Here is a 24,434-nt window from a genome sequence, read left to right as displayed (position 1 = left end):
TGCATTCTAGATGAACCACTTATTTTTCTGTTCCCTGTTCTAGTACATTTAGTAATTTTTACTGATGACTCATTAACTATTCTAGCAATCTATTGCTGCCAAAATGCTAGGAATAGTTTCTGATATTTTTTTCCAGGAAAAATCTATGTAAAATGTGAGAGCTCACATGGTGTTTTTGTTAGGTATGATGCACTCACCAGGATTTGAGGGAAACCTAAATTTCAACTTCCAGACTCTGATGAATGCAGACAGTCTCTACGTGGTATCACATTACACTCTGCTGCTTAACCTAAAATTGGCCAACTCAGATTACTACAGGAAGAAACCTGCTCAAGCCCCTGTGTTGCTGGTGAGTTGGGGAATATGGGAAATCTGTTTAAAAAAAAATGAAGATTTATTTTGCTTCCCTTCACATAAGCCAGCCCACACGTAAAGCCTTCAGGCTGCTCGCTGAGTGGAGAAATAGTAATTGCAAATGAAGCGTTCTCCAAACTGCTTATGAATCTTGCATGATAAATGTCATGCATTTGAATTACACAGCTTCTCTGTAATGTGGAGGAATGAATGCTGCTTACTGATTGTCATTAAAGTTGCAGTCATTTTGATGGATAAACTGTTTTCCTTGGCATCATGTGATATAGCAAGTATTGTCTCTTGATAATGGGCATAAACATACCTTCATCTTGCAACTATTTTTGAGCCTGATGACAAATTTGTTGCTTAATACTTGATTTGTATTTCCGTAGTTCAAGACATGAGAAGTTAAAGTGGAAAATAACTAGATTTTAATAATGTGAAATTATTATTTTTGTGGCACCTCAAATTCCTCAGCTTCTTGGGCTTTTTAAAAGTGTTTTGAAGCCTGCAAGAGTTCTTAAACATGAATCTGTTTTTCAACTAAGTTGCCCAAGAGAAGTTGTTTCAGAGTTTTCTTAAAAAGAAAAAGAAATTGTGATTATATGGAACAACAAAGAAAAATTATGTCAAAATGTATCATTATTGCTGAGCTTCCAGTGTAAGAGAATTTATAATCTAGATCATCTCAAAAACAAATGGAGTTTAACATCATCCTTAGTTCTGGTATGTTCTGCAGCTGCTGCAAGTGCAAATCCGTGGCTCAGAACATTCTTTAGGGGCATCACTGTGCACAGTAGGCCTGAGTGCGACCAAAGTATTTTTGGAGATCATTCTGATGTATAATTGGACACCAGTTCATCTGTGATAACTGCTCATGCAGAAGGGCCCAATTGCTGGACAGGCAGAGTTAGGTACCACAACCTCTTTTTGTTGAATTTGAGATCCTACTCCTACCTTGTGAAAATAGTGAGAGATCAGCATGTCCTATTGTCACTGTGCAAGAACTGTCATTCTGGTTTGCATTAACTGCAATAGGAAAAGGGAGAGCTCCTTGTTCGTGTCATTCTCTACTGTAGAGACACATACAGGAGGATCTGGACAGGCTGGATCAATAAGCCAAGGCCAATTGTGTGAGGTTCAATAAAGCAAAGTGCCAGATGCTGCCCTTGGGTCACAAACAACCCTGTGCAGCACTACAGGCTTGGGGAAGAGTGGCTGGAAAACTCCCTGGCAGAAAAGGACCTGGGGGTGCTGGTTCACAGCTGGCTGATCATGAGCCAGCAGTGTGCCCAGGTGGCCAAGAAGGCCAATGGCATCCTGACCTGTATCAGAAACAGTGGGGCCAGCAGGACCAGGGAAGTGATTGTCCCCCTGTACTCGGCACTGGTGAGGCTGCACCTCAAGTGTTGTGTTCAGTTTTGGGCCTCACACTTCAGGAAAGACGTTGGGGTGCTGGTGCATGTCTGGTGAAGGGTCCAGAGAGTAATTTGTATGAGGAGTGGCTGAGGGAGCTGGAGTTGTTTAGTCTGGGGAAAAGGAGGCTCAGGGGGACCTTATCGTTCTCTACAACTACCTGAAAGGAGGTTGTAGTGGGGTGGGGATCAGTTTCTTCTCCCAGGTAACAAGTAACAGGATGAGAGGAAATGGCCTCAAGTTGTGGCAGAGGAGGGTTAGACTAGATACTAGGAAAATTTTTGCATGAAAAGGGTTTCAAAACACTGGAACAGACTGCCCAGGGAAGTGGTAAATTCACCATCCCTGAAAGTGTTCAAAAAGTGTTTGTGTATGGCACTTGAGGATATGGTTTAGTGGTGAACATGGCGATGGTGCTGTTCACTGCTGTTTGACTTGATGATATTAAAGATATTTTCCAACCTTAACAATTATATTATTTCAATCCTCAGTTAATTCTTATCTTTGCATAACTTCATTTCTACTCCTGCAGTTCCTTACTCAGAGTAAGTTTGGCAACTGAGGCTCATGTTGTGGGGCTTACTGTTGTCTTACATCTGGCTTTTATGGTTCTCTGCAGAAGGAGTTCATGAAGCAGGTCCAGTCCAGTGGAGTGTTGATGGTATTTTCCCAGGCCTGGATTGAAGAACTGTACCACCAGGTGCTAGAAAGGAACATGCTGGGGGAAGCTGGATACTGGGGAAGCCCTGAGGAGCACAGTCTTCCACTTATCAGCATGCTGACTGGTCAGTACTATATTATAGTGGCCAGGCTAACTTCAAAACACGTCTAGAACAAGCTGCAATGACACACTGCTTCATTGCATTACATACAAAATGTGGTGTTTCAGGAAACTGTCAGTAGAGAAGGAACCAGACTTAGCTGTGGCAAGTACTTAAATGTTTGGTTTGGATCATCAGAATGCTTTTGAAGTGTGGGTTTAAAAAAATCAAACCTGTCTGTGTGAGACAGGGGGAGTAGTTTTGTTCATTGAATCAAAACATCTCTTATTTCTGTCAGCTTCAGTTCTGGTAGACTTAATGATAAGCAATAAGGCTGCTGTTTTCTTGATGTCATAGCAAAGCCATTTCAGTGTGCCTGTGGTGCAGTACAAATATAAATAGTGGCATCTGATCCTGAAAACCTTCCACAGATTGGACTCCCCTTGGTTCAGATTTGTTCTATGCCAGCGATATGCCAAATGGCACTACAGAGAAACTGAAAACCTGGATCACCTCTAACAAATGCTTAAAAACAATCCTTAGCTTCATTTGAAGGAAAAAAATCAAATTGTATCAGTTGAAAGACAGCAGGATGGCTATGATATTTTATTGATATAAAATCCACTGTGGGCTTTAATGTGTATGTAATTAAACCAGTATATGCAGGGAGAACCCTGACTTCAACTGAGCCATTAACTGGTAATCAAAGGGCACTGCTCTGAAAGTTTTTTGCTGATTGTACTGAGCTCAGTGTTATTTTAGCTACTGAGCTAAAAAGCTGAAAGAAACACTTTGGAAAAACAATAGCCATGAAGCGTGTGGAAAAAGGACTGCTAGAAATCAGCCTGGTGTCCCTAACATTAAACTCTCTGTGAAAAGCTGATCTTTTATTGTGTTGGAGAAAGGGTTGTATTTCTGTTGTCAAAATTAAACCTACACAGGTCTCCTAAAACTTACTTTTAAGACATAGGATTCCAGTGCATCTTGAGGACTCAGACTGAGGTCTGGGAACATCTAGATACAGGATTTAGCAAGATTTAAAATTTTATACTAAGAAATACATAGATTTAAGTGTGTAGTAAATTCTCAACTGTAAGAAATATCATTATATCTTTACTGGGAGTTCCGTTCATTGTGTAACTTGGGGAGCAGGGTGGTGAGGGCCAGCTTTTGAGAGTGGGATATTTCCCCTCTTCAACAAAATACTGGTTATTATGGGCAAAGCATAAGATGCCACAGCTCATGTTTATACCAAGGCTTCAGTAAGCTGCCAGAAAGAGTCATTAAAAAGCCTGAGAAGACAGGAGTGATAGCACTTACTTGAACAAAGAGCCAGTAGGAGATACTTTCCTTGTACCACCTGTGTGTCAAATAGTAATCTGATGTTTTTTAATGTTCTGGCAGACATCGATGGCTTGGGAAGCAGTGCAATTGGTGGCCAATTGATGGCATCTGCTTCAGCTCAATCTCCTCTTTCCCAAAACCGGAAGACAGATGATTCTGTTGTTGCAGGTATTAAGACTGTACTATAAGTGCAAGTGTCTCTACCATCAGTGGGTTGTTATATACCGAAAATATATTTGGATAAATTGTGCAGAATAACAATTTAAGGGCTGAGGAAAGTATATCAGTACATTGTATATGAACTACTCGTTCAGTGTGCAAAAGACAAATGTGACTTGGTTTTTTACCACTGATGATAAAGCTGCTGTTATGTGCAGTTGTAGTAGTTACTACTACTACATTTTCCAGTAGTAGTAGTAATGTTTTTCCCACTCCAGGAGTTGCTTTTGCTCGATACCTTTTAATCGGCTGTTGGAAGAACTTGATTGACACTTTGTCCACCCCACTGACCGGCCGCATGGCAGGCAGCTCCAAGGGGCTGGCTTTCATCTTGGGAGCAGAAGGAGCCAAGGAGCAGAACCAAAAGGAGAAGGACTCCATCTGCATGAGCCTGGATGGATTGAGGAGGGCAGCCCGACTGAGCTGTGCTCTAGGTACTGTTGCATGTGGGATGCCCTGATAGACTCATAAAATAGGATGGTAACTTTCCTAGAAGGATTTTGGGAGAGAAAAATGCAGCATGCAGTTCCAGTTTTGGATAGGAACATGGATTGTGGCAATCCACGTAGAGTGCATCTGCCCTACAGCATAGATATAGCCACCCAACTTTCCTTAACACTGTCTCTTGTTGAGTTTGCATGGGACCGGAGAGGAAATGTTAGTCAAACAGTAATTGTGTTGTTGCTTTACAGGAGTTGCTGCTAATTGTGCATCTGCTCTTGCCCAAATGGCTGCTGCCTCCTGTGTCCAAGAAGAGAAAGAGGAAAAAGAAATCCAAGAACCCAGTGATACTATAGCTCAAGGTAACTATGTGATTAAATTACCTAACTAATATTGCCTGCAAAAGTGCAACTGGAAAGCACTTTACCACACATAGTGGCATTCCCCTCTGTCATTCTTCTACTGAGCACCACTCACTTGTAGGCATATGGGACGTATATCTTCAGTACATGTTCTGCTGTCCTAGGTTCTTAACATTATACCCCACTAATTATATTTAAAATGCAGCTGAAATCAGTGGAACAACAGATAAGTCAACAACATTTTTTAATGTGTGCTTTTTAAGCCTTGTGATAGTAGTACAACTAGAGGGCATCAAAAGACCAAATTATTTGGGGTTTTTTATGTGTTGGGTGGTAATATAAGCTGAGTTTGTCCCCTTCTCCCTGTCCTGTGTATACACCTTGGATGTATACATCTTTCATCAGATTGTCAGATATTTAAAACTGTTTCTGAATCATGTTAAATGAAAATAGAATAAAAAATAGATCTTTATAACATCTAAAAAGTTCTCCATCTCTATACCACCACCTCAAACTCAGTGGAAGTCAGTAAAGTCAATTGTTGTCTCCAATGACTGTTTGGAGAAGTACATAAAGTTTGTCTGATTACACTTGATTTATAATGGCAAGAAGCCCGTAAGAAAACACAGTGTTGCATGAATGACCCTGCTTGGCACTTAAATTTGGTGTTTCAGTAGAGAAAACAAAACTGAAAAAGCCTGAGCTAAAACAAGCTTTTGATCGCTCTGCAAGATATGGCTGCAGTGCCTTGGCCAGGCCATGCTGAAGCAAAGAGGAGGCAGCAGCAGTGGCCAGAGGCCAACAGATCTGTTCTGTGTAAGCTTGCAAAGCTTCAAAATTTGATCCTTTCTGATGCAGCATGAAAACTAAGCTTTTCAAGGATTCTCAGGAAAAAAAATGGGTCCAAATGCTTGTAGTTCAGATCAAGATTAGTTTTGCTTTGAAAAGAGTATCCATTAACAAAAACTCTTTGGTGAAATTTTTGTATGGGAATGGGTATAAAATCCCCAAATGCTTTTTTTTCCATAGCAAAGAAGATTTTGTTAAAAATAAGTAAATAGCCAGCCAGCTGTCTCTGAAGAGAAATACGTAATATCACTGGCTATCTGCAACTGTTCTGTGGGCAACAAGATGTGAATTTGGGGGTGGCATGTGTCAATCTAGCATTGTTGGTTTTTTTTTCTTGAATATAGGATCAGTCAAAAGGGATTTTAATTTTAAAACTACCTTAAATTTATTAGGAAGAAATTAGTTTCTCTGGTTTGTTTTTTGTCTAAATCCATGGTTTTTATAGCTTTCAGTTTGTAATACTTTGCCATCACTCTATATACACACCAGTGTTTGTTTAAAAACTGGAGAAATTAATTTTTTTCCCCCCTGTGCTGTAGTGAAACAGAAAGTGGAGCAGAAACTGGAGCAGATGGGAAAAATGCAGGGAGTCTGCTTGCACACTGCTCATGTTTTGTGTATGGATGCAGTCCTTAATGTGGGTCTGGAGATGGGAAGCCACAATCAAGACTGTTGGCCTCATGTGTTCAGGTACTTACCAGCTTTCACAAAATAACCAGAATTTATACTATGTTGCCTGAAAGTAACGGACTGAGAAAAAGGGCTTTACAGACTCTGTGGATGTTCTGTATAAACAGTGTTTGAATTAACTGCCAGCACCTCTAAAAGATAAGATGGTGCAGTTTTCCACCGCTATTCAGAGACAAAAATCAATACTTAGAAACTTCAAAACTATCAGAAAACTGTACCAGACCCAGGAACCTAAATGGGCTTTTAAGACACCTCCACCAAACTGTTTGCTATCTAGGCACATGGGAGGTCAAAGGACGTAAGAAGAAAGGTTATCTGTGTGTGGTCTGAGAGTTAGAGATTGTCTGTTTATGGTTTGAGGAAAATGTCCTGTGCATTGTATCTGGTTCAAATGTAGAAATCAGTGCCTGTGAATTGGCAGCAGGTTTCCATGTCAGTTGGCTTCTTCCACTTACGAGGCTGTGTGGTAGCCAAGAGTACTCTGGAGTACAGACCCAAGCGTTTCTTCAGTGAGCCTGTGATTAGTGGGGGGAGGAGTTGGTGCTTTGGGGTGTTTATTCATCTTTTGCTTCTCCTGTTTGTTCTCAGGGTGTGCGAGTACATCAGCACTCTGGAGCACACTCACTTCAGTGATGGTGCTTCCCAACCCTCCCTTACCATCACCCAGTCACAGCAGGCACCTGGAGGGCTACACCCAGCCTCTGAGCCTGGTGACTCTCCTCAGGCACTCACCCCCGAGCAGGAGTCCACCCTCAGCAGCCATCCTGTCATTCAGCCCGTTTCTATCCAGGATCTCATCAAGGACAACAGTAAGGGCAGAGCTTTCGAATTCCGTGGAGGCAGTCTGCTGTGTGGGACCAGTGCTGCCAAGGCTGTTCTCACACTCTCCACGCAAGCTGACAGGTAAAAGCAGTGCTGTCAGGAACCAGGATCCTTGTTCCCAAAACAGTACCAAAATAGCCCTTTTCGTGCTGCAGTGGGTCTAATCTTTGTTCATTGCAGCCACTTGCTTCAGCTGAATTTCTCATGTTTGTCACAACCAGCAGTTTCTAAAAGACCTGTTTTTTTCATCTCTGTGGTACCTGCCCTGCAATTACTGAGCTGAGTATGTCTGTGCACAACAGTGAATATGCCACATAAATCAAATGCATCCTGAGAGCGATGGATCTATTTCTTGCATGTAAATTAATCTGTTGTATTCAGTAAAGCAAACAAAATAAGTGGGTGTCTTGTCCTGACAGGAAGGGACTGAGTGACAAGACTGTGTCAGAAAGCAGCTGCTTCTGTCAGGACTGTTTGTCAGATGTCCCCAGTGTGTCCAGAGGAGGAAGGGCCACCAAGTGGCTAGGTTAAGTGTCCCTTCATCATGGTCTGCTGACTAATATGTGTCTCAGACTTTTACGTTATTTCTGCTATTTTTTAAGCAACCCAGGCTAGAGTTGAAAATTTGCTGGGTTTGCAGGCTTGTAGTTATCTTTTTTCTTCAGCTGACATTTTACATCTTGATCTCTGCCCATAGAAAGCCATTATTTGTAAATTCAGAGCCAAAAGTAATGCGTAAACTGCTTATAGAAGTTTGACCGTGGGCACAGAAAGTATCTTTTATTTAGGAAGTTCACAATACAACTTGGTTCTGAGGATTAGAGAATAGCAGTACTGTAATCTTAATGAGGCAGGTTTGATTTCCACACTTTTACTCCAGTGTGAACATTTATTAGGACTCAATCCCCAGTTTCCTGGGACTATAGAATATTTTTCATGAAAAGCAATGTCAGAAGATCATATTTTTGTCAATTTCTGGCTGCACCATGTGAAATTTCACTGTAGTCTCTGTGGAACCCACCTCCTGTGTAAACATGTTTACTCTTTAAGTGTGCAGATTTTAACGGGTAAATCTTATGGGCTCACTGCAGCTGAAAATAAGGACTCTGGCTTATATTTGTTATCGTTTAATGAAAACATAGCCCCATACTAGGCATGGTGAGAAAATTAACTCTACCCCAGCCAAAATCAGCACAGTATTCCAAAATAACCATTCAGGTACAGTAACTTTAGGTCTAAGACTTTCATTAGTTTTTCATGTAGGGCTCTGTGACTTCAGATGGAGCAAGCTGGTGTAACTCTAAAGTCAGTGAAGCTATGATGATCTGTGTTGTGAGGACTGGGCATGTTTTAACTGTTTAGGCTTTTTATAAGTGGTTCATGAACTGCTTTGAAAAAGTGACTTTTTGTTGCAGTACCATAGTTGAATCTCAAAAGATTCTGGTTGGTCCCATAGCAACCCTCCAATTAATAAAGCTTCTGGATCAAAGTCTTTCTGTAGCACTGTATAAATGAAAAAGCCTCAATAACCCAATGTGTCACCAAAGGCAACACATAGCAGGCATAACAGATAAGAGTTTTCCTCTTACATACACATTTAATTCTGCATCTCATGAATTTTTCAGTTAGATTCTGTTCTTTACTTATAGGCTCTTTGAAGATGCTGCTGACAAGTTAAACTTGACGGCATTGGCAGGCTTCCTTTACCAGCTCAAGAAGGCTTCTCAGGCCCAGCTTTTCCATTCAGTCACAGATACAGTTGATTACTCACTAGCAATGCCAGGTAAGTCACCTGAAGATCCCTTACAAACTGTTTCATATACAACTGTACTGCTTACAAGACTACTTTGTATTCTTACAGTTCTGATTTTTCCAATTGAAATTTCAAGATATAAATAAAACACAGAATTTAGTCTAATAAGATCTTTCTGTAGGAACAATTCAAATTCTTTAGAAAAGGCTGAGCACTTTTTTGGGGCAGGGATCACATCCACACCTGCTTTGAAACACTTCAGAGGACATTAATTTCATTCTTGGGGGTGTTAATTATCTGCAGATACTTAATCACAACTTCACTTTGGAGCCTAGTCCAGTATAAAACTTGGGTGAATGTGGACCTAAGAGAGTGGATTTAGGTTAGATCTTTGACAGTGGGGTAACTTCAGAAGTGTTCAGAAAATGGGTAATAGCAAACAAAGCACACAAATGAAGAATGTTAAATAAAGCAGTGGGATTTGCCCTGCTTGCTCTTCCCCAACAGAGTGGATGGGGCATGTATCTTACAGTATAAAGCCTGTAAATGTTTGTTTCCATCACTGTCTCAAATAGATCAGAAGGATTGAGCACAAAGGAAGATCTTTCACTAAAATTTATACTGTGCCTGTAGAAGCTACATTAGTCATACAGGTTTTGTTCTGTCCTGTAGCAAACATGGATTTTATCCGATATATGTCTCCAGTTTAATCGGTTTCCCCTTTCCCTGAAGTGCTATTTGTCATTTGCAATATGACACTTCAAGTTGATTGGTTTTTTGCTCTTGCTTTGTCTTCAGACCTCAACATTCATAACTAGTTTTAATAAATAACTATCCTCTTGTCATGTATGTAGTAGTCAATCCACAGTAGTTAGTAATAATAAAATTGAAATTAGGATAGAGCAATTAAGTGCTATATTTTATGTTAAAAAAATTTTTTGTTTTAAGGTATGCCCCCTCATTATATCTTTCATTAGAGATAAAAGCAACAGTATATTTTTAATGAGGGGATGAAATATCTCTCCAAATGTTGTAAGAGCAATGGAAGATGAATCCCTTTCAACAGCAAATAACAAATATTAGTGATTGGGGAACAAAAAAGCTTTTTCTCACATTCTGTTCTTTGTATCCTTTGCTTTATAAGAAATACAAAATTAAATACTCAAACTAAATAATTTGCAGTTTATATTCTTTCCTGTAGATGTCACCAAAGGCTTTTTTAACTACCATTTTGGGTCTTATTATCAATTATTTAACTACTTGCTTGACTTTCCTGCAGTATTTCTCCAAGACTTTGTCGTTTGCAAAAAAAAAGGGAGTGATCACTTAAGTCCAAATAAAGTATGTTTAATACTTTAAGTTGTTCTTAAAACTTGGATCCATCTCATGTTCTTTTACTTACACAGATATAGGCTGTGTTTTACATTGGAGGTTTTTTTGGTTTTTTTTCCTTTTTCTCATCCCCCCTTAAACCTCCCCCTGACTTAATAAATAATTTTCAACCTGATTTCAATTCCAATTTAGACGTTTAGAGATGGAGAAGTAGCTGATGCTTAGCTTCCATTTATTTTCTTATACTTTTCTGTAGGTGAAGTAAAATCTACCCAGGACAGGAGGAGTGCACTTCACTTGTTCCGACTTGGTGATGCCATGCTCAGAATTGTAAGGAGTAAATCTCGCCCATTGCTCCACCTCATGCGCTGCTGGAGCCTGGTGGCACCTCACCTTGTAGAGGTAGGAATGGGGGACAAAAATGTGCATGTGTTCAAGAGATGGCAAAGCTGAAAAAGATGCAGAAGTCTTGATAGCTCTTCAAATGTATAACAACTCTCAACATTGTGAAATCTGCTAGGTATTGTATAAACTGTGTCATATACTGCAATACTGCCACAAAGGAATGTGCTTTTAAGTAACTGAAATGGGCAGGACCAGGGACAGGGTGTTGGATTTTTGCAATATGATGCAAAATGTGTCTGGTGAAAAAACTGAAACCACACCAAGAGGCTGTAAGTAACTCCTCCATCTACCTATTTTCCCAGTCAAGATCTGCAGCCTTGCAAGTCTTCCCATAAAAGGATGCAGGTTTCTTTTCCTACATAAAGCCAGCTGGAAGAATTATGACATTTTTCCCTTTCCTTCTGCTTCCTTGTGAACACTGCTCAGTGGCATGCCAGCAGCAGCCACAAAATGGATTTCAGTCATAACAAATGACATTTCCTCAGTCAAATTTTCAGTCCTTTCTGATGAAATGCTGATGTCTTGACTTCTCAGAGCTTTTTGATTTGTATCATTGGTATGAATAAATGTGCTGTACTTCCTTTCTTTCTGTTGGTGAGGTATGTGGTGTCATTTGCCCAGGTCTGTTGGGAGCATGCTTATCTGAAGTCTTAAGATGAGTTGTTCAGTAAATTGCCATAGCACTTTCTTTCATTGACTTGAGAAAATATGTGGACTGTCTTACAGTAGAGATCAGACATCAGGAAGTCTCAATGGAATGCCTCTAAGTGAAGTAGAAATAACAAAGAATGCTTTTGTTGTTTACTTTACAACCCTTTATCTTGAAAACCAGTATCCTACTTGCCTTTGTATAACAGCCTGAGATCTCTTTAAATACTTTGCATGTTTTGAACACTTTAAGGTCTTTTAAGATCCCACACCACTTTAAATTCAAGTGCCACCCATGTTTTTAGATGCAGGAGTGGTCAGACTTTTGGGTTGACTGCAGCGAAGATGAGGACATTATCAGTAAAAAGTAACATCACAGAAAGGATAACTTGCATAGTTGCTCAAAATGGTAACTTTATATTCAGATTCACTGCTCTTTAATTTTTCAACAGTTCTTCCAAAAGTGTCAAGAAACTCTAAGTTCCATAAATAGCCAAATAAGTGGCACTTGTTCATGCCTAGATAGGTATGGTGAATATTTGCAGAAACTAACTTTTTGAAGGGAAAAATGGTCACACAGTAGAAACAAAGGACAATGTTTCACATGAGCTTTGTTCTGTGGGTTTTAGTATTTAATTTATTTATTTTTAACTCTGTACTTTTTGAATTGTTAATAAACCTTTATGCATCTGTGGAACTCTCAGCAGCTCAGAGTCTCAGTGATCTGTTTCCATGGCAGTACTCTCTCATTTTCATTGTAGTGGGGTCCCTAGTAACATCAGTGGTGAAGCCACTTTTGGGGTTCAGCAACATGAAGTGCTTACCACCCTTAAAAATGTCTCACTAAAACCAAATGTTTTCTCTTGCACATACTCTAATTCTTCTCCTTTCCCTGCAGGCTGCCTGTCATAAGGAGAGGCATGTGTCTCGAAAGGCTGTCTCCTTCATCCACGACATCCTCACTGAAGTGCTGATGGACTGGAATGAGCCTTCTCACTTCCACTTTAATGAGGCACTTTTCCGCCCCTTTGAGCGCATCATGCAGCTAGAGCTGTGTGATGAGGATGTTCAGGACCAGGCAAGTCAGTTCTGATTGGGGTGTCTGTATCTGGCCTACCATGCCTGTAAGAAGAATGGTTTCCAGAGTGCACTTGGTCCACCTGAGTGTTTTCCAAATTCCCTTCAAATTCTGTCCCTTAATCATCTTCAAGGAATTAAGAGTGCTCTGCCTACCTAAGCCAGCATTGTGGTAGAGCACAGAGACAGTACACCTGGCTTTAAAGCAATTAAATAAAGCTTTTCTATTATCTAAAGAAATTTAAATAATAAGTTAATCTAGACTGCCATAGTGAAATCTAGGAATCTGTTTGAAGGCATTGGCATTCCTTCTGAAGATTCATCTATATATCAGTTCTATTTTTTGGTTTTGTTCTTTTAACCCCTCCTACACTGTCTACAGGTGGTCACCTCTATAGGAGAGTTGGTGGAAATGTGTTCTACCCAGATCCAGTCGGGATGGAGACCCCTGTTCAGTGCCCTGGAAACAGTGCACAGCAGCAACAAGTCAGAGGTTAAAGAGTACCTTGTAGGAGAATACTCTATGGGTAAGGACTTACTGCACTGACTGTTCCATAAGTGGCTGGATGCAGGTGTACACAGCTTTTGAAGACTGATCATCTACTTGGGAAAAACAAGACTATTTTGTTACTGTATAGTCTGAATAGTTTTCTGCGTGATTGATGTCACCTTGGCAGTTATCAAAAACTAAACTAGAAACTAAACATAAACCTGCACCAAACAGAAGTATTAGCTACTGAGCTGAGTTCAAGAGCTCAGACCTGCTCTTACCATTTGGACAGGCATATGCTTGTATTTGTCATAGACTAGGTGAAGGAGGGAATCTGTATCACTTCCTATGAAAGGCTACATGAGTTGCCTCAGGAGCAACAGAAGGTTTTACTTTTAAGATCATTTCTGTCTCTGCTCAGAATAGAAAAGATTCTACAGATTCAATTTATTTGTTGAAAAATGGTTGGAAAATCATTTTTATGGGGATTGGGGAAGAGTTCTCATCTCGTTATTTCCACAGGAAAACGCCAGGCTCCAGTGTTTGATGTCTTTGAAGCATTTCTAAACACAGACAGCATCCAGGTCTTTGCCAATGCTGCCACCAGTTATATTATGTGCCTTATGAAGTTTGTCAAAGGACTGGGTAAATATTTTCCTTTCCTATTAAGTCATGATATGTCAAATTTGATCCTGCAGAAGAGGATAATTCAGTTGTGTAATACATAGTATGGTAGAAAAGAGAGAGACAATGAAGAATGTGAGTCCACAATGCTTAAAAAAAATAAAATCAAAACCAAGGGATTATTTGGTAAACATTTTTAATACTCTCAGTTCTTCAAGTTTTTATAGCGGCAAAGATGCATCTCACAATTAAGTGTCTGCTTTGTCTGATCTTAATTTGCAGCAGAACTTGCTTACATTCATTTAAATAATAAAATAACAACTAAACTCAAAACCTAGAATATTGCAGAAATGGCCTGGCATTGTGCAGAGACACCAGGGAGTGTCTGCAACAGAATAGAGTATGTTTTACGGAATAGGGTATGTTCGGAGGTGAAAGGCACGTCTCCTTTCTACCCTTGCCCACCTCAGCAGCAGTAGTTTGGTATATGCACTGCTGAAAACCTGCCAAACCTTCTGTGAGGTCCCGAGCACTGCAACTAACTCCACTGTCCCTGTGTTTTGTATTGTGTTACTGAGGACAGCAGAGACCAGAACATCATGTCAAGGTGACCCTACAGAATAATTGTGGTGCTTTGCCAAAATTCAGAACAAAGGGAATGCTGGGTGGTTCTGCCCCCACACTCACCCTGATCATTAGAATTCAACACTATTCATTGAACTGTGACAATGATGGAGTATTTTGGTTATGTAAATTACAGAATTTTTGATGAGTGGTAAAATGGGGCTTTTGGTTTCTATATGTATATTGATTCGCAGAGGTTTTTATGTCTGTAAATAACTCCCTTTGATTTAAATGAAGCACCTAACTGCAGCAAATCTAGTCTTTAACGTTACTCTTGTCTTATTAAGCTATTTCACCATCGATTTCAATGGGGGCAGAATTCAGCTTGTGATGACAAACCATAATTACTACAAAAGAGAAATAAACTTGCATGTTCAACACTAATAGAGGGAACTCATGTGACTTCTGGAGAGTTCAAAAGCCTGTCTTATATTTCTTTAGGTTTCTTAGTTACATGAGATAATTTTGACCCTGAAACAGGAGACCAGGCCCAAAAGAGTTAACTAAGAAATTTGGGCCTGCTAACAAGTTACTAACATCCAAAATGATCTGTGCTTGTTCTGTTCTACTTACTGGACCAAAATTTAAGAGAATGGTAAAAGAACATGTAATAAGCCTAGAGGTAATAAATTAAGATGCAGTAGGATAAGGTAGACATTTGAATAGAAGAAACAGGCCGGGAGCCAAAGCTTTTTCCAAGCTTCAGTGAGTGGGTCGAGAACAATGGGAAAGAAGAGAGGTCAGGCTGAGGAAGATGAGTTTAAGCCCCCAGACCCATGGGAGGAAGGACAGAACCACCCCCAAGGTTGAGGGCCAAGGGAAGCACCACCTCAAGCCCCGCCTGAGCTCCACCGATACTCCGCCTGTTATTAATATGCATAGATAGATGTTGTAATTACTTGAATATGCATTTAATCATGTACGAAAATTGTATAAAAACTGCTGATTTTGTGTGAAGCGGTTGAGCAAGTTTTTCCAGCAATAGTTGGCTTGCTCCCAGTGCTGCTAATAAATACCTTTACTGCTCAAAAGATCAAAGTCTCTGGGCAGTTCATGATACCGGATTTTTTGGATTCATTCCCTTTGTGGTCACATGTCAAAAGCAAGAATTTTTTTTTTTCTATTAAAGGTAGTAGGACTATGGGATACTTCAGCAAGGAAAATACCATACCATGTGCATTTTAATGTAAAAGTAAAGGATTCAAACTTCACTGGCTGACTTGGCTGATCTCAATAGTGGACAAAACTTTAAAATACATTATGGAGGGAATCGTTAAGGGCATAGAAAAAGCAAATAAATATAGTGAAAGGAGAATAAAGTAAGACTTAAAAGCATTTCATATTTATCTTGTGGTTTTTCTGAGAGGAATAGTTCAAGACAACAGAATGTTTACATGTATAGGCATTTAGTAAAGTTTCAAATTTGGCACTGAATTGAAAGTATTTGGCTAAAACATAAAAATAGTTATAAGGCAAGTATTCTAAGGTGGGGAGAACACTGGCTGACAGGGGAGGAAAACAGACTGTGCAGACAGGAAAAATGGCGAAATGGATGGAGTTGTCCAGAGAGGAGCTCTGCAGCAGGATGCCTTGGAACTGCTCTGCTTATGGAATTCACTTAATGAATCTGACCTGAAAGAAAGAGTCTGATGATGTCATAGAGTTGGTAATACTAGCAATATTGAGGCACTGCAGTCTGAGGATATATATCATACAGTTGAAACTGTGAGACGTTGACACCTGACTTAGATAGCAGAAGGAAATATAGTAGCACAAAATATAAAATGGTGTATTTAAGCAGTAAATAAACTAAAAGGAAGAACTTGTGGTATAAAAGTTTTCCAGGGCACTGGGCTGCAAATGAATAGAAAAAAATGAGTATAGTAATTGAGCAACTAATAAGAATATAATATGAGCAAGTAATTACAACACTCATGGAAGAAAGTGGAGTGGAGTCAATATAGTCAGATAATATAATGTATGATTATTAGAACTCCCAAGGGCTTCACTAAAGAGTTATTAAATAGGCATATGGTTATTAAAACATTTATTCATATACAAGTTTGTGGACAAACTGTGACCAGTATTACTGTATTGTTTGTGTGGGGATCACGTGGTTGTTATCTAAGATGATCAAAAAAAGGATGTTTTCTGGCTTCTATTCAGACATTAAGGCATAACTAATGAAAAAGGAAAAAGAATTCTATGTTTATTTATATTCTTCTGTCCTTCCCAATGCTGCCTTTCCTGTCCCCAGGGGAAGTAGATTGTAAGGAGGTGGGTGACTGTATGCCAGGATCAGGATCTGCATCTACAGACTTGTGCCTTCCTGCGCTTGATTACCTCAGGAGATGTTCTCAGGTATGACGAACAATCTTATGCAGGCATTAACCTCGCCTAGGAAACAGTTCTAACCTGCAGGCTTTGCATCAGTCGTGAGATGGTTTGCATGAACCCAACAAAGTCTGTGATGACTCTGATGGTAATATCCTGCACTGCCAAATGGACAGTGGCTATATCTGAGGGAATATTATACCTTGTAGGCCAATTAGTGGTGAGAAAACTGATGATATAAAAACACACCCAGGAAGCATGTGGGAAAATGTGAACAATCAAAACCTAATAGTTACATATTTAAAACTAAATTCATTCTTACTTAAACAGTAACAGTGTTGGGAATGAAAGACCAAAAATGAAACAAAAAAAAAAACACAAACAAAAACCCCCAAACTAAACAAAACCAAAATCCCCCCAAAAACCCAAACAACAACTTGAGAATTCTCAGATCTTAAGAGCAACAGGTTACACCCTCTGAAACACAGAAGCATTTTATCTGTACCATCTAAACTTATCTGAAGCTTGGGGCAAATCCGTAACAATTGGAATGCTAGGGTGTTTCCTCTAATCTCCTTGCACACAGCACATATTATTATCCTGGGTTACCTGGACAATTTTTATCTGACTTTATAAAGTTGTTTGTATTTCTGTAGTACCTGCAGGTCTTTTTGTTGGACCCCAGACATGTTTTTTCTAGGTACAATACAAAGGCACAAAAATGGATATTACCATTGCTAAAAGGACTTATATCTAAATTCAGATATAATGGGTGGGTTCACTACACAGACTGAGAAGGGAAGAATAAGGCACTTCAGGATAATAAACAGCAGACATCAAATTCAATTTGCTATCTTGTTCACTGAAAAATTAGTGAATATCTATGCGTATGTCTAATGTATGTTCTGTCTATACACTGTTTGCACCACATGACTATTCCTCATCCTTACAAACCTCAGCCTACAGTGAGAAGAAAATATTTTCTCCTCTTCGAAAGAAGCAGCCATTTATATTTTTTAACTTGCCAGTAGAAGAAGAACAGGAATTACTGAAAAAAAATCTTGTTTATATATTGCAAATACATTATTTACTTTAGAAAGACCTGATAAAATGCTGGTAGAGTCCCAACTATAGCACAATTCAGCAGTTTGTATTTGTTTTGTGATGGACAACCCAGGCAATGAAGCTCTGAAGTAAACCTGTACAGGTCCTTTTATCAGTATTTACTTAGTCCTTCAGAGCTTAAACATATTTTGTGTACAGCTAATGGAGCTTCATAGGTCATAGGTGCAATCAGTGAGTCGTAACATTTGCCCTTTACAAGTGAGAAGAGAGCACACTTCCTTCTCAGAAACGTGTTATTTAAATTGCTGCTTTCCCTCTCTTTCACCCTCAACCCTTTACTTGACAATGAACAGAAGACTTCTGGACTCTAATTGTGTTTTCGTAGCTTTTATTTTATTTTACATACTTGTGTTGTATGTGATAGCTTTTACAAACTTTCCTATATATACTTATCTTCTCTTTTTTTCTCTGTCTCCTCTCCACTACCCTCCCCAAGTTGTTAGCCAAAATCTATAAAATGCCCTTGAAACCCATCTTCCTCAGTGGTCGGCTGGTTAACTTGCCCCGAAGAGCGCAGGAACAGTCAGCCAGCAGTGAGGATGGTATTGAATGCATCCTTTCTGACTTTGATGACGACACTGGTGAGTGTATTGAAAGCAGTAAGTGCAGAATTAATCAATTACTTCTTCCACATGTTGCTGTAAATTTTGCTAACTGCTGAAAGCAAAAACTTCAACCCTTTGTCTCCCTGTTGTCTACACATACACATGTGCACACGCAGAGCTTGGAAGTTCAGATCACATCACCTTCTTTATGTAAAGATATAGTTTGTATATAAGAAAAATAAAACCCATCTGCTAGGGCAAGACAACAATATTTTAACAAATAATTATTTTTATTATCCTGATATTGATAATATAACCAGTGTATATTTCTGAGACCTAACACAAAAAAAACTTTCTAGATCACAGCTGAAGTAAAGGAGTGAAAACCTTTTAAGGTTGGTATTGGCAGACCTGCCTTAACAGAAAAAAAATGTCAGTATTTAGTTACAGTCTAGAAATATAAGGAATAATGGTTTAAATGTTTTCACACTTATGTCCTGTGGTCTGTTGAAATAAACAGTGAATTTCTGAAGTCCATATTAAGCTCCATGACCTCCAGAAAAAACAAGCAACGTTTGTCTCCTGATTATTTGTGTGGTTTATATAGGTTGTGGATTAATCAGGTGTTTGATGAAATAGATCTGTGCAGAGCCAAGTGGTAGAGGAATGCAGCCTTACGGCTTCTGAACTCAGGAGGCTTTCACAGCAATACAGTCACTTTTGAATATCTGAACTATTGAGCTGTTCCAAAGAGACTGTTTCTGTGTAGAATCACCTCCAACCTGTCAGAAAGCAGGCTAACTCCAGTGCATGTCATTCATGCGCCTCACCAGACTGGCCCTTGGTACCTACTTTTATCTAGACTCTTCCATCACATGGATTGTCCTGTTCCACTGCTACCCTCGATAAAGGAGAGAAAAGGTGCTCTCTGAAAACAGAAAATCACAAGTCCTATTTTTTCACAAAACAGCCTTTTACTTTTTTCTTTCTCTGTTTGGGTTTGGCTTTGGTTTGCTTTTTTCCGCTCTAGGAATTTCAGAATATTTAACTGGGATGTGGGAGACCCAAGTCATTGAAGCCTCTGCTTTGAGTCAGATTTGGGACTCGGCCTAGGGTCTCCCCACCTCAGGTGAACACGCTTTGCCTACTGTTCTGGAGTGGTTCTGTCTGTCGGTGTCTTCCTGTGAATAGAAAGGCCATCCCACAGCAAAGAAACCTTCTGATTTGATTTTTGTCACAGTTAAGCACTAAAACTGTCACCCAATTTGTTATTTAGATGGTAATGGTGTTAGAACATTGCTAGGCAAACTGACTTTACAAAGACAGGAGGCAGTGCTTTAGTGTTCAAAGTCACTACCAGGATGGGGCAAAATGTCTTAGCCTACTTTGCCATATTTGCAGTGTATTTTCATAGTGTATTTGATACCAGCAAGTGTCATGCAGACACAGACTACATCAGCATAGCTACTGGTGGCAGACAACGTGGGCTTATTAGTGAGCCAAGGTAAAATCCCTTGTAGCCTAATAAACTCATAGCCTTCTTGACTTAAGAATAACAGCATACATTGGCAGGAGTGTAATACGCAAGATCCTTCTAGTCGTTCGTGATATGATGGGGAACTAGCAAGGACTTAAGTGGTCTGTGAAAAATTAAAGGGCAGCAGTTCCTAGCCATCTTCAAAATTGTATTGAAAATTAGTTGTATCCCATAATCTTTTAGGGAATACGTTTACCAACTCACCTGTATCCTAATTGCTGTTCTGGCAATTGTCCAACTCTGTGATCTCTCAAGATCTAAAGATAATGTGAGGCAGCCTGATGATACCTTATGAGACATTTTACTGTTCAGTTTTGGGTACCAAATAGAGACAGTTAAATTATGGCTAGTCACCTCAGGAGCCTTACTTAAAAGCATAACCTAAATGAGTACAATCTCCTCTGGGCAGCATTTGCAATGATAATGAGATATGGTTTTACTTACATACTTTTTATGAGACATTTTACACAAGGTTAAAGAGACTGGATTATAGGGAGAAGTAAACTAAGACCAGAATAAGGTGTATGTGGAGGAGGAAGGATGGCACAAAACACAAACTTAAAAAAAGAGTGGGAAAAGGAGACTATAATTTCAAAAATGGCTATTACCTACAGCCATTACACAGCAACAGTGAACACGCAAGAACCCACAATCTTTAACTTAATTAATTTGTTTCCATCACTTTGAGGGCAAGTTTCACCTGTAGTCAATGCAGTATCTCACTCATGGTTTTTAATCTTCCTTTCTTTACTTGTAGGCCTTATCAATGTCTGGATTATTCTGCTAGAAGAATTAACAACTGCCGTATCCAACTGTCCCCGTCAACACCAGCCTCCTACTTTGGATCTGCTCTTTGAACTGCTGAGGGACGTTGCCAAGACACCTGGTAATGAAAGGGCTTGACAAAACGTGAGCTAGTGGAGTCCTGACCCAAACCTTTTAGAATCCTAAACCTCTTCTGTAAAGTGTGCTACTCATGCTAAAGCTACATAGAGACATTCTCTCATAGAAAGGGATTTTTTTAGAGTGGATTTGTTGTTCCAGTTACTGCATTGTTCTGTTGACAAAAGTCATCTTGTAAGAATATATTGAGCATATTCTTAAATTCATTGCACAAATAGAGAGGTGCGGTACTCTATTGATGTCCTAGCTACACAAAATGTTTGCTTGGTGTCTAGGAAATGGAAAGAGAAAATTACATAATCCTGCAGACCTTCTGGGAGAGACTGTTGGCTAAATGTTCATGTAGTACCTCTCAACTAGATCCAAAACTCTTACTGCTCTCATTCCACAAAAAAGTTTCAGAACTTCCTTTCTTTAGCATTACCTCAGGTCTCAGCTTGGAACAACTTAGCAAATTTACTGAGCATGGAGGCTTTGTAAGCAAAAATATACAACCATCATTATGTTTATTTTAAGGACCAGGATTTGGCATTTATGCGGTTGTACATCTTCTTCTTCCTACGATGTCTCTTTGGCTCCATCGCAGCCATGGTGATCATTCTTACTGGGATGTAGCATCTGCTAATTTCAAGCATGCCATTGGCCTTTCCTGTGAACTTGTAGTGGAGCACATTCAAAATTTCATACACTCAGGTATGTCATTGTACTGTCACATCTGTCATCAGTGACATGTTACTGATAGCTACTTGTGGAGATGGTTTCTTTGCTTTTTTGGTTGCTCAAGCATAAAATAAGAGAAGGAGGAGGGTTAAAATTTTCTGTTTAGGATTTTTTATTTTTCATTCTTTATAGGATTATGGGAAATTACAGGGAAAAAAATTGTAAGGGACTTATGGAAGTTTATGGAAGCTTCCTGCTCAGAGCACAGCTATCTTCAAAATTAAATCATTATAGTCTTTAGTATACTTTCCAAAAGAAGATACAAATACTTTGATCATGAAGAACTAGAACATCAGAAACAGGATCTAAGAGAATTTCTCCTGTATCACAGAAGTCCAGACATTTTATATTGTTAACATCAAAAGGAATTGTCTTATTTCAACTTGATGCAACGCATGTTTCAAGAGCTGCATAAAAAGAATTTGTTTTTGCAAATTCTCTGAATAGCATTTAAGTGTAGCAAGACTGTGTATCTCTAATTATAATGAAAAGGCAATGATGTTAAAAACAACCTGTGTCTTTTCCTTATAGATATTGGTTATGAAAATATGATCAATACTATGCTGAAAGATCTTTTCAAGTTGCTGGTAGCCTGTGTGGCAGAACCAACAGAAATTATTTCCAGAGTTGGCTGCTCTTGTATCAGGTAACCCCATCTGTTCACTCTTAGCATATTCAAAAAAAGATGTCTTTGTCTTTGAAGAACTTGTGGACTGATTAAGTTGGTCAACATCTCAAAAGATGTCCACAGTATATCTAACTTCTTGTTATATGAATAATGAATTTTAGACTTACTAGCCTGTTCTTGCTGTTTTCAGTGTGCTTCAGAACCTGTGATTTTAGGCATTACTGTATGTATGATTCCCATAAAAAGCTCTTGGACATTACTTTATATCTAGTTAGTCGATAATTGATCCTTAACAAAAATACTCAAGGGTTTTTCCATTGGAATTCACACATCTTTAGAGGTAATTAATATCTTTCACAGTCTTCAGGTTATTACAGTCATAATCAAAATAAGCACTGCATTTATGTACTTACACAATGTGTGGTTCTTGTGGCAAGATGAATACTTAAAGACAAAAAGCAAAGGAGAAAAAAAGTCAAAACTACAGTGTAATTACGAAAATAGGTCAGGGTAACAACTGAGGAGATTGGATTACTAAATGAGCCTGTTCTGTTTTCATAGAATCGTAGAATGGTTTGGGTTGGAAGAGACCTTAAAGATCATCTAGTTTCAAGACCCCTGCCATTGGCAGGGGCACTTTCCACTAGACCAGGTTGCTCAAAACCCCATCCAACCTGCCTTGAACTCTTCCAGAGATGGGGATTTTCAACCTTCTCCCTTTACAAGTAAGAATTGTCTAGTTCCTTCTTGAACATGGTAACATTTTTCTGTGTTCTTGCAGGTATGTGTTAGTGACAGCAGGGCCTGTTTTTACGGAAGAGATGTGGAGGCTTGCCTGTTGTGCCTTGCAGGATGCCTTCTCTGCCACTTTGGAGCCAGTAAAGGTAAAACTGCCTTTTTGCCAACAGTCAAAACGTAATCACACTACAGACTCACTAATTTTTGACAAGTATTTTTTAATTCTTCAGACAAGTTTTTGTGTATAGAGCCAGGAAAAGAAGCTTAAAGATGTGTCATAGCTTTTTTTAATTTGTCAATTCACAGTGAAGCATGTTGCACCAACAATGGAGATTGAAACCAGTTTTTCTAAACACAGAACAGACAACACTAGTAGCTAACAGATTTATTTTAAATTGCCTTGCCAGCATGAAATCAGAAGAGTTCAGTAGGTGAAAACTTCCCTTTTGATCCATTTCTTCCTCTGGATTGACTAAAACTAGAGAGAAGACGATGTTGCTTACTTACCCCTGCAGCTGCATGCTCCATATAGATTAGTTTTCGGCTCACTGGCTGTCTTGTAAACAAAACATCCTGTTAAGTCATCGCAGGCCAGAGTACATAAGAAGCTGTAGTGCCTTTACATTGGATGTATTAAATTGCTAAATAGCAGGTGACCAGCTGATGGTAATGGGACAGGTCACTCTGAATCTTGTATTTCACACAAACGGGCTGGACATCGCTACAGCCACTGATTTCTTTAACACACAGTGAAAGTCTGATGTTGTGTCTCTCTATAGAACCTGTTGGGCTATTTCCACAGTGGTTCTGAAAGCTTTAGTGGAGATGCCTGTGAAGTGAAGGTGGCAGCCCCCTCCCTCTCGCCAAGTGCTGAAGCGGAATACTGGAGAATCAGAGCCATGGCACAACAGGTACTGATGGATGTTTCAGGGCAAGTCAGAGAACCTTTGAAAGTTGGAGGTTTACTTTGTGAAAGTAAATTTTTGCCACCACCTTCCTCACAAACCCTACAGGCAAAGACTTCCTCATCACCAGACTAACATTTATTTATTTAACAGCAGTATTCAGAAAAAATAATAAAAACCAGGAAAATAAAACCTAAAAACTGTCCCCCTGTAAATAGGGATTAGGAATGCCTAGAGTGGGGAAAGATGCATGAATACCTGAGGAAAACTGACAATGAGATTATTGTGTAATTAGCAGCATTAGGGTACATCAGTGGAAACCTTTCTGATAGAGGAACAGAACGTTACCGTGAATCCCCATCTAGAATGTCATATACATTTCTGTTTACTCTGTTAAAGAACGATAAATTCAAAGGACAAAAAATGTGCTAAAACAGAGATGGGGATATGAAACTAGGAAAACAAGATTTGTTTAACCTATCAAAGCAGACTTTATAGAGAAATGCAGATTTTTTTTCTCTATAAATACCTAGATATAGGTTGCAGAGAAGAAAAAGAGTTGCTGGGAATTAGAGGATAATGGTGATATTTAAAAAATTATTTAAAACTCACAACTAACTCCTCATTAGCAAAGCAGACTTTGAGACAACTTTCTTAGGGTCCTTTTGACTACAGTGTAGGTTATTCATTTTATGAAAGTAGTTATATGAAACAAGTTCTTTGAAATACAGAAGACTGAACTTAATGACCTGTGGGGAACCATAAAACTGTAAATACTGCATGACAGC

At 39.2% G+C, this 24,434-nt stretch overlaps 1 protein-coding gene across 6 annotated transcripts in view; it reads left to right on the top strand.

Moving 5' to 3' along the window:
- Positions 1–24,434, top strand: part of ARFGEF3 (ARFGEF family member 3) — an 88,854-nt gene that overhangs the window by 51,037 nt on the left and 13,383 nt on the right. For all 6 annotated transcript variants that reach the window (XM_051792480.1, XM_051792479.1, XM_051792478.1 and 3 more), the window contains 19 exons: positions 183–349; positions 2,390–2,555; positions 3,936–4,043; positions 4,313–4,528; positions 4,787–4,897; positions 6,286–6,436; positions 7,025–7,339; positions 8,908–9,041; positions 10,600–10,745; positions 12,295–12,474; positions 12,856–13,000; positions 13,486–13,608; positions 16,469–16,572; positions 18,107–18,251; positions 20,510–20,638; positions 21,172–21,348; positions 21,907–22,021; positions 22,785–22,887; positions 23,521–23,652. In XM_051792480.1, coding sequence (XP_051648440.1) covers positions 183–349; positions 2,390–2,555; positions 3,936–4,043; positions 4,313–4,528; positions 4,787–4,897; positions 6,286–6,436; positions 7,025–7,339; positions 8,908–9,041; positions 10,600–10,745; positions 12,295–12,474; positions 12,856–13,000; positions 13,486–13,608; positions 16,469–16,572; positions 18,107–18,251; positions 20,510–20,638; positions 21,172–21,348; positions 21,907–22,021; positions 22,785–22,887; positions 23,521–23,652 — 2,867 coding nt within the window. The remainder of the gene's footprint in view (positions 1–182; positions 350–2,389; positions 2,556–3,935; positions 4,044–4,312; positions 4,529–4,786; positions 4,898–6,285; positions 6,437–7,024; positions 7,340–8,907; positions 9,042–10,599; positions 10,746–12,294; positions 12,475–12,855; positions 13,001–13,485; positions 13,609–16,468; positions 16,573–18,106; positions 18,252–20,509; positions 20,639–21,171; positions 21,349–21,906; positions 22,022–22,784; positions 22,888–23,520; positions 23,653–24,434) is intronic.

This window comes from Manacus candei, unplaced genomic scaffold, assembly GCF_025592945.1.
Source record: "Manacus candei isolate 608988 ecotype Guabito, Panama unplaced genomic scaffold, ASM2559294v1 h1tg000034l, whole genome shotgun sequence".
NCBI classification, from domain to species: Eukaryota; Metazoa; Chordata; class Aves; order Passeriformes; family Pipridae; genus Manacus; species Manacus candei.
Note: the sequence above shows the minus strand (reverse complement) of the source record. Positions and strands in the feature narration are given on the sequence as shown.